This window comes from Castanea sativa, chromosome 2 (assembly GCF_040712315.1).
Source record: "Castanea sativa cultivar Marrone di Chiusa Pesio chromosome 2, ASM4071231v1".
Taxonomy (NCBI): Eukaryota; Viridiplantae; Streptophyta; class Magnoliopsida; order Fagales; family Fagaceae; genus Castanea; species Castanea sativa.
Genome location: NC_134014.1, coordinates 9,828,284 through 9,838,434, shown reverse-complemented (window position 1 = coordinate 9,838,434; position 10,151 = coordinate 9,828,284). Strand labels below are relative to the sequence as shown.

The following is a 10,151-nucleotide window of genomic DNA, read 5'->3' as shown; positions in this document are numbered from 1 at the left end:
GGTCCCTTAAATGTGTGTGTATTTACCAAAATGCCATCATAACTCAGTTTCCATAATTCAATAACACCCGAAAATTGTTTTCAGTTTTCCTAACTCATCACTCAAAAATCAGAGAATTGAGTGATGTAAACAAAACTTGAAAACACAGCCAAACAGACTTCCTCTTCAGGGACTCACCAGTTTTGAGTTATGGGTGATAGAAACAGAGTGACGGATGATGAAAACTTGCAAATCCAAACAGCCCTTAACAATCCCATCTATCTCCAGGTTCACTTCCGGATATTCTTTCAGAAGTTGCCAAGCCCAAAATCACTGATGGGAAGCTTTCTTAGAAAACCATATATGCCAAGCCCAAGTTAAGCTCTTCCTTTTCTTTTTTTGATTAAGTTAACCACTTCCTGGATTGCCAACAAAGCCCACATACAAAACCATCTTTGATGAAAATAAAGCCTTTCTTAAAGTCAAAAACAAAATTTCACTAAAATGGGCCGAGCTCACACCAAAACTGAATTAGCCCAATTAAAATCCCAAGGCCCAAACAAAGAAAAAGGACCCATTGGTCATTATTCGCAAAGACAAGTCCTTTCCTCGTAAATATCAAACACCGAAAGCTCAACACAGCCACTTCGTCCTCGGCCAAACCCTCGGCCTATAAATACTTATTGTCCTCAGCTCTCACACCCCCTCCCTCTCTCTCTCTCTATAGGTCGCTCCCTCTCTGTGCTCTTCTCTCTCGCTCTCTTACTCTCTCAACTCTTTGTTTGGAACGATCCGAGAGTTTGAGCAAACATGTTGGTTTACCAGGACCTCCTCACAGGTACTCTCTCCCCCCACTATCTTTTACTTTTACTTCTCCGATGATTTAGATCTGTGTTTTGTAAGTAAAGCTGTATTGTTTAAACTATGTTTTCTTATTATGTGCTATAGATTTTAGATCTAGTACTTAGTTGTTTAATATTCGTTGTATAAGATTGTGGATCTAGAACTTAATTTTTAGTCACTGTTTCACTGGTAACAAGCTAAGCTGACTGATCCACACTATGTTTAAATAATTCTGGTTCCTAGTTATTGTATTTGTGTGAATTTGCTAATTAGATCATGCCCTTTTTGTATTCTATGCATGTATAATGTTTTCCTTAGACTGATAATGATTGTGTATGCATGACTGACTTAATTTTTTTTGGTTTTTTTTTTTTTTTCTATGATAGATTAGTTTAGGGTTAATTGCTGCCTAAGAAGTAAGAAGCATTAGCACTTAAGTCAGGAATTTTTTTTTTTTAAATTCTTTGGTTTAGATATGTATTTAAAGATTTGGATAGTCATGTATTTTCAAAACTTAGAATAAATATAAAACATATATTTAAATAAACAAAGGGAAAATTGCACTTATCTTTGAAGCAAATAATAGGAAGTGAAGAAAGCAAGGTACAGCTTCTTGATTGGATCTTGGTTTACTACCGCGACGATCCAGTCAATTATTTTACACAAAACTTGCGATATTCAACTCGCCAGTATCACTCGCCTGAACTTGACCTTTTTTGTGATAGTTCGGGCCCTTTAATTACTGGCACATCCGTATATTTTCCCAAGGGATTTTCACTTTGGTTCTGTTATTTTAACTTTTTAGCTTGTGAAATATGATTTGAGTAATATATTTGTAACATTAGCAAACGCACTCTGTCCCAAAACCGTCTTTTTGACCAATGTTCTGAGGCAATTTCTTCGTTTGCGATAGTAACAATGAAATTCTAGTTTGTATATTTTTTATATTCTAGGATTTCCCAACTTACTCAACCAATGGTCTTATTTTCACTGACCTTATGGTTATGGGCACATTAGTTGGGTACATAATACAATATTATCAACTATCAAAAAGCATAATACAATACTGTGTGGTACCATCAAATTATGTAGCACATTATGGGTTTCATATGATATTTGTTTGGCTGCAACATTATAATAGGATGATTTGCAAACTAAATAAATAGGGTATTTGATGGATATCAAATTTACTGGAAGTACAAAGACCTTTCAACCTATGTTTGAAAACTATAAAACTAGGGATTTGTTCTTAAGAACTTTCATCATAATTTAATGCATTAAATCAAACAAGGGAGGGTAAATGCCTAACCTTGTCAATTTATGTTACTGAGTTTAATGGAGTGTAGTTTATTGTGGAAAGTAAGGGAGTTTCATGTGCAATTTTCCCATAAATAAGATATACATAAAGGTATATGTTAATTAGTTGATTGTTGTATACCTATCAAAAAAAATTGATTGTTGTCTAGTGTCCTAAGTTTTCAAGAATTTTTGTGTTAGTGGGATATGTTGCAAATGCTCTCATAAGTTGGGATGGATGGTTACCCATTGAATTGGGGGTGAACATTGCAAATTAACATTGAATTAGAGTGTTGATTGCAAAATTTTTGGAGTTTGGGGTGTCCATTGCTAATTTGTCTATAGTTTAGGGTGGATGATTCTGATTAACAAAAGGATTGGTGACTAATGAAATGCTAAATTTATTTCAGTCATCGTCACTGGTTGTTTGACTGTCTAAAATTTGTTCATTTATATCAGGTGATGAGCTGCTCTCGGACTCGTTTCCATACAAGGAAATTCAGAATGGAATTCTGTGGGAAGTTGAGGGAAAGGTTAGTTTTTTCTCAAGCTTTACTTTGAATTTCTTGAAACCAAATGTCACTGCTTTTTATGCTAGTAAAGCTTCTAATATGACTGTTTGAATTGTCCTTTTATGCTGTGATATAATTCTAAAACTAAAAGGGAATGATGCTGTGGGCTTGATTTGGAGGTTTCAAGATCGTTAGTTATTTGTTGATTGTAGTTTGCTATATTTTTGGATTTACTCGATAATTATGTCATATTCAGTAATATATGTTCGTAGAGAGTGGGATTCAATTTATTAATGATTTCAGTGTCTTTTCCATGCAGTGGGTTGTTCAAGGTGCTGTTGATGTAGACATTGGTGCAAACCCTTCTGCTGAAGGTGGAGAAGATGATGAGGGTGTTGATGACCAGGCTGTTAAGGTTGTTGACATTGTTGACACCTTTAGGCTTCAGGTTAGTCATGCCCACTAGTCTATGTCATATCATTATTTTTGTTTGTTTCCTTGCAGAAAAGCTCCTGACATCTATTATCACATGCTTCCAGGAGCAACCTTCTTTTGATAAGAAGCAATTTGTCACATTCATGAAGAGATACATCAAGTTGTTGACACCCAAGCTTGAAGGGGAGCAACAAGATATCTTCAAGAAGAACATTGAGGGAGCAACCAAGTTCCTGCTTTCGAAGCTCAGTGACCTCCAATTGTTAGTGTTTTTTTCTGTTTCATGCTCTTAATCATTCTCATTGACTTGTTCCCAATTCCTGTCTCATTACGCTTTTTATTTTCCCCATGTGTGATTTATGTTAGCTGTTGTTTATGTTAACCCATATGCAATTTTGGTTTGTCTCAACTTTTTCTGTATGTAACGTTATAGATGGTTTGTCTCAAGTTTATAACTTAATGTTATAAACTTTTTGCTTATGTTAATGTATGCATTTTATGGGCAAAAGTTAAATAGCTCAAAAGATGCCTAACAACTTGGGAACTTTTGCAGTTTCGTGGGGGAGAGCATGCACGATGATGGCGGTCTTGTATTTGCCTATTACAAGGAAGGTGCCACTGACCCAACATTTTTGTACTTTGCCCATGGTTTGAAGGAGATCAAGTGCTAAAAAGTGGTGTTGCTGGCTTCGAAGCAGTTGTTTCTGTAACCGTAGTTTCTATTACTGTTGGTTTGCTATTTTTGCCGTTTGTTCTGTTGACATTAAGGCCTCGTGCCTATTGTTTTGTTCTGGTTTTAATGGGTATTTTCTTATTATAATGTGACTTTCTGATTTAGTGGGTATTTATGTTTCAATTCAGTTGAAGAAACAAATAAGTTATAGGAATAAACTATAATAGGAGTGTGTCTTATTTAAGATTGATTGGTTCTTTACCTGTTCCATCATCTATTCATCTTTGCATATGATGATCTTTCTCTATATAACGTCATTACCAGGGTAACTGTAGGTTAAGGAGGTTTGTTGGCAAACCATGGAACTGGATGCCCGCTTGAATGGTATATAACAATATTTTAGAGAACTTGTCTGCGAAATTTGTAAAATATTTAACTAAACTTCAATTTGTTGATTAAGAGTTGATTAGAGATGGGTTAGTTATAATGTGTATACGTTGAATTTGATTAGAGATGGTTAGTTATAATGCGCATGCATTGAATTTGATTAACAGTTGAATTCTTGTCCTAGTTGCATAAAGTGGTTAAAATTTGTCATATCTTTTCACTTCAAAGCTATTAGAGCAATCACACCAGATCATGTAAAAATTTCCTCTATTTTACACAAAAAATCTCCTTTTAAAATTTTACACATTCATTTTTACAAATTACCCACATCAGTTCATCTATCCTACTCCATCTATTAATTAAATAATAATTTTCTCACTTTTTTATTAATTCCCTCAACTAACCTACGCGCCTATTCATTTCTTCTCTTCTTCAGTTCTGATTAATTTCTCTCTCTCTCTCTCTCTCTCTCTCTCTCTCTCTCTCTCTCCTTCTTTTCATTTCTTCTCTTCATTTCTCTCTCTCTCTCTCTCACTCTCTCTACCCAGATCATCTCTCTCACTCTCTCTCTACCAGATCAACACTCGATCCGAGCTCCGATCCAGCGCTCCGATCGCCAATCCTTCAGCTTCGATCCAGCGTCCGCGAGCTTCGATCCACGGCAAGACCCACGAGCTCCGACCAGTCAAGCACCAATCTACAAGTCAAGCACCGATCTGTGGTTGTTTGTGTATGTCTGTGTTTTTTTTTTTTTGAGCAAAGTATATTTCTGTATTCTGTGTTGAGAAAATGGAGTCTGTTGAGAACGGATCAGAGAGAGAAAAAAAGGAGCGAAGGAGAAATGATAAAATATTGTTTACCCGAGCTACAGTAACCGTGTAAATATACACAGTACTGTAGCTCGGGATGGTTTTACACTATTTTGCCTAGTTTTAGCTCTACTGATGTAGCTCAAAATGTGTAAAATTGAAAATTTTTTGCATTATACATGATTATCCACACACTGATGTGGATGCTCTTACAAATTTGGATATATATCATGAAGAACAAAACTTATGTACAGTACTTAGGTGCTTTTTAGATTATCTTTTCAAGATTTTGTCATGTGTATTTTTTCTCATGGGATGAAAGTGTATTTTTAGTCAAGTAGCCACTTGGCTGAATTTTAAGAGGAGGAACTTAAGTAATAACATTTAAGGTACTGTATAGAATCTTAAAAATCTTAATACCTACTAAACACCACCTCAAATACACCCCCAGGCTTGACATAGCAAGTCCGCGGAAGGCCCCAAGCTCTCATTGCAATGGCAAGGGGAGACATTGCTTTGCCCAACATGGGTGGTGGTTATATTCAAATTGTTTGTGCCATGGTTTCTTGTCTATGAAAATTTGCAGTTTACATAATTGACTATAACAATGTGTATGGTGTATACTTTCTGTCAGCATCTGTTGTTAATCCGTTGGACTAAAAAATAGAGGACGAAAAAATGTTGTTTTTAGATGAGTTAACAGCAATATGATATATTATAACGAGAGGGGCATTGTAACAGCTAATAGTGTAAATTACAAAATTTAAGGCAAGGCAGTGCATCAAAGTTTATACAATGGTAGCAATTGATTTATTGTCTTTGTGATTCTTCATGTGTGTTTTAAGGCCTTCTCATTCTGTGAAGCACTGAAGATAATTAAAACATATTGGCTATGCCTATATCTACTACTTAAACTACTCACAATTTCCTAACAAAAAGGTTTGTCTCAAGTGGCGGCCAATATTTTACTAGGCAATTGCTTTGGTACTTAATGTTTGCATGAACGTTAGACACTTTTGGCGACTACTGAATAAAGGGCAGCGGTCAATTGATTGCCGAATTGTATAGATTGAAAATAGGTCTTCACTGGGCACTTCGACACTTTGTACCATAATTACTCACATAAAAGTTACATATACAAAGAGAATAGACAATTTAATCTAATATAAGTAGATGGATTTATAGCATGATATCTGCACCAAAATTGCAGAAATTAAGGTGCCCCACCAGGGTAGTTGGTCTAGAGGTTATGATCTCTCACTTCTAAGGGTTTTGAGAGGTAGATGTCCCAGGTTTGAGTCCCACAATAAGAAGCACTTAGGAAATAACTCAATGCTCTCAACTCATACTCGCTAGCATCCTCGATAAGGCTGGGTGCACAGCTATGGCTCATCCAGATCTCTTGCTTTAGCAGGCCTAGGCCCAGCAGGTAGAGTGTCACTATAATCACGCCTAAGTGAAAAAAGCCAACTCAAGTCACTCCCCTCATCCATTTTTTATTCATAAAAAAAAGGCACACAAAACCTTACAAATGGAATTGTAACAAGTGACAAGAATTCAATATAATATATGTGAAATTAGTATATATTTGTTATTAGGTAGCCTAAAAACTGGTTCAGTGCTGGAGCTTGGGATTCTTAATAATTATCACATTGCAGTGACCATGATGAGCACAGTAATCACTGACACTGCCTAAAACCGCCCTGCAAAGAGAAAAGAATTTGCATCACATAAACTGAATAGAATTTGCATCACATAGACTTGTGCATGAATGGAAGCAGGGCGAATTTTGCCCTCCATATGGAATTACTCATTAGGCTATATGCATAGTGAATGGATTTTTCAGTTTTATTATTTTCTTTTTCGTTTTATTTTCTGGGTAATGGAGTGGAGTCATGGTTATTATTATTAAGGGAAGTGACACCAAAGTCTGCCATACAATGAATGGAGATCTCATCTTTACATAGCCTATGAAATGTTGACAAGATGCAATCCGTGCCAAATTGCTGGATTGAGCAATGCCACCGATATTGTTCTCGAGCAATGCCACAGATATTGTTCTCAATATATATATATATATATATATATATATATATATATGATGTTAGCAGCCAATAATGATTTCATTTCCCAGTTGAATGAATGTATGTAAACTTTTGTACCTGCAGTTTGTAAGCTAACTCCTTTTACTAAGAACAATACTTCAAATACCAACATGAAATGTTCAATAGTTGTACGGTTGAACCCAAATGAGCTCTAGATGCAGAAAGAGGGTTTGGACTTTGAGTTCCTTGTGGAATCAATTTTAAAACTTATGAAAAACATTGTTTTGCACCAAATAAGCACAAAAAACTAGAAATGTACATTATAGTCATAATGTAATTGGTAACTGGGTGCTATAGAATTGTACCTTTTAACTGCTCCATAACCATGACTGCCCATTACTAAAATAGATGCATGGTGTTTATCTATAGCCTCACACAAAACATTCCGGGGATCTCCTTGAATCACTTCGGTTGACACATCATCAACCTGCACAGAAATTTTAATTCATTAATTCTATAAGCTATAACAATAATTCTTAACCTAATGCAAAGCTTCATTCTAGAAGGTCTGGCCGGCCTATAGGTTCCAATTCTCCAATAATACTATGTCAATTATTTAGTATCTAGAAAGATCATTTAGAGTGTAATTATGCAGGCCTTGCATACAATTAGTGCCATTTACAAAGGTTAGCAGCAACATGACACTCACTCAACCATGTAAGTCACAGCCGGCTCAATAACATTGATCATTTATTTTTATTTCTTTTTGTTAAGTGGATACTATAATTCTTATTACATAAATCTTACACACTAATGTATTATTAATCATAAAAAATTTATTCAAAAAATTTATTATATTATATTATTAAAGTGATACTAATCATATTAATTGTCAGTGACTAGTTTTTTTTTTTTTTAATATATATAATATTTTTAGTATCTTTAGCATTTTCTTATTTATTTACTATGCACACGAAATTGTTCCCAAATCGAGAAAAGGGAAAGATTTGAATAAATGAGTTCTACTTTATAAGATGTGATCCTAATCGATTGTACTATATATGTGATTGTTACCGATTTACTGCTGCAGATGTCCTTAGCCTTCTGAATGGTAATAGCGGCTGACTTCCTCAAATCTGAGTCCAAAGCCTTTACAAATTCAGAGGATCCTGTTAAAGAGAACGTCAAAGATTGAATTCAGTTATTGTACAAAAACAACTTGTAAGTTGTAACTCTTGATATTTGTAATTTGTTCAACCCTGGAAAATATGAAGCAAAAGAAATCCAAAAACAATTAGAGAACGTAGCAAAACAATCAACATCTATACATGGTTCCAACTCATTGACCCGAATTGTAGTGCTCACATGTAAATTAGCTAACCCCAAAGAAAAAAAATCATAGAATGATGTTACGTCAATTTTGTAAATACCAGTTTTTTTAAGGCATCAATACCATAATTGAAAGGAAATTAATTCAATTAATAAGGCAACATCCCACCCTAAGATAATGTTTAAAATTATGCTTAAACGCTTATGTATATTAATAAGTCGTAAATTTAACATGTTTAGTAAAATTCTAAAGATTTGTAATTCAATTGACACTTTTTTATATTTCCATCATAGATGTCCAGAGTTTAAATCTTTCTGCACATTGTAACAATCAAATTATCAAAAATAAACAAATTTTTTTTATAAAAAAAAACTTATCATTTTGTGTGTTTTGTTAGCAGCAAGTACTGATTGATGAAAATCACTAGACTTTGAATCACCTTTTTTCTTCTCACATGAAATTAATTAATGAAAATCACTACTACATAAAAAGAATGGACACTATTGCTTCCATAGTCTTTTAATGGGGGCTTCCTAATAATCAAAACCAAGAAACACACAAAATAGAAACGGATTAACTTTACCAACTTCAGCGATTCCTAGGTAAGAAGCCGGCGAACCTACAGCATGAACGATAATGAGCTTGAATTTATGGGTCTCCTTAGAAACAAAAAAATGGTCTAATGCCCACTTCAAAGCATGGAAGCTATGTTCACTTTCATCCACAGCCACCAAAATCACTGGCTTCTGAGTCTCTGCCATTGTTGCACAAACAACAATTTAAACTACCCCTCCTTCTCTTCCTTTTCTAGGTTGACAAATGTGAATGAATTCTTGTTGAAGTGCTTTGCATGCCTTGAGAATTGTATTTATTTCCAGTTCTAACTATTCTTCAGTACTTCTATAACTAAACACCCTATTCTTAAGGGAAAGTTTATAGACTCAATGATATTAACGATGATAAATAGTGGAAAAAAAGTAATGTACTTCTATAATTGAACACCCTATTCTTAAAAGAAAGTTTGTTGACTCAATGATATTTGTGATGATAAGTGGTGGAAAAAAAAAAATGATGGGTCAATATAAAAGTGATAGTCTAGTAATCACACATATCATTAGATTGAGACCAAAGTGGTGGCAAATGGCATGGTAATAAAAGAACTGTATTCTTTAATGTAACAAGAGTGGGAACAACATTTTGTATCATTGTGTAATGTGAGATGGTTTTGACGGTGGTGATTTATGAAGGAGATGAGGTTGTAGGGGGAATAGGATGTACCTGATAAGAACTTGTGTTTCTCGTTAATATGTTCGCAATTGCCGTGAGACAGTTGGCCTTTGACTCGGTTAATGTAAGAAATGGACGGTTTGTGGATAGGCTAAGACCATAATTTATTGCACAAATTTTGTTACTCACGTGGTGAATTGTGCATAGTGGAGATGTGAATTCACATACACATGATACCATTTTTTCTCTATCATTCACAACTCGCTATATGAAATCGTAACAAAAGTTGTGCAATAAGTTGTGATCTTAACATTTTATTTTTGAGGGAAAATTGTGCGGGGTCTATTAGGTTGCTATTCTGGACTCCCGCTCCCCCTCCCCCTTTATATATGTTATTTAGTAAAATTAACATGTCTTTCGGGCATAATTTTCCAAAAACTCCCCTCAAATTCATTACTTTCATGAAAATATTGCTTAAAAATTCTTAAGTAGTTATAATTCAATTAAAAAAAAAAATTATAAATAGATTATTAAAAAAAAAACTCCACTCAAAGTCATTACTTTTGTAAAAATAATACTTGAAAATTTTTAAATGATTCTAATACAATTATATTT

The 10,151-nt window shown here is 34.4% G+C and overlaps 2 protein-coding genes across 2 annotated transcripts; one reads left to right on the top strand and one right to left on the bottom strand.

Moving 5' to 3' along the window:
• Positions 1-619: 619 nt before the first annotated feature.
• LOC142624499 (translationally-controlled tumor protein homolog) lies at positions 620-3,982 on the top strand. The gene is made up of 5 exons (XM_075798075.1): positions 620-817; positions 2,578-2,651; positions 2,950-3,078; positions 3,170-3,327; positions 3,619-3,982. Exons 1-5 carry the CDS (start codon positions 790-792, stop codon positions 3,734-3,736), a joined length of 507 nt encoding a protein of 168 aa, XP_075654190.1. The 5' UTR covers positions 620-789; the 3' UTR covers positions 3,737-3,982.
• Positions 3,983-6,031: 2,049 nt separating this feature from the next.
• On the bottom strand, positions 6,032-9,501 carry LOC142626314 (universal stress protein PHOS32-like). The gene is made up of 4 exons (XM_075800137.1): positions 8,893-9,501; positions 8,054-8,148; positions 7,345-7,466; positions 6,032-6,637 (listed from the first exon to the last, which is right to left on the bottom strand). Exons 1-4 carry the CDS (start codon positions 9,068-9,070, stop codon positions 6,550-6,552), a joined length of 483 nt encoding a protein of 160 aa, XP_075656252.1. The 5' UTR covers positions 9,071-9,501; the 3' UTR covers positions 6,032-6,549.
• Positions 9,502-10,151: the final 650 nt, after the last annotated feature.

What these genes read in the sequence shown, in the direction of transcription:
- LOC142624499 (XM_075798075.1), top strand. Translation starts at nt 790, where the DNA reads ATGTTGGTTTACCAGGACCTCCTCACAG. An exon ending in TTACCAGGACCTCCTCACAG is followed by an intron (nt 818 to 2,577) that starts GTACTCTCTCCC and finishes CATTTATATCAG; the next exon opens with GTGATGAGCTGCTCTCGGAC. An exon ending in TTGACACCTTTAGGCTTCAG is followed by an intron (nt 3,079 to 3,169) that starts GTTAGTCATGCC and finishes ACATGCTTCCAG; the next exon opens with GAGCAACCTTCTTTTGATAA.
- LOC142626314 (XM_075800137.1), bottom strand. Translation starts at nt 9,070, where the DNA reads ATGGCAGAGACTCAGAAGCCAGTGATTTTGGTGGCTGTGGATGAAAGT. An exon ending in CCTAGGAATCGCTGAAGTTG is followed by an intron (nt 8,149 to 8,892) that starts GTAAAGTTAATC and finishes TCTCTTTAACAG; the next exon opens with GATCCTCTGAATTTGTAAAG. An exon ending in GGTTATGGAGCAGTTAAAAG is followed by an intron (nt 6,638 to 7,344) that starts GTACAATTCTAT and finishes TTCTCTTTGCAG; the next exon opens with GGCGGTTTTAGGCAGTGTCA.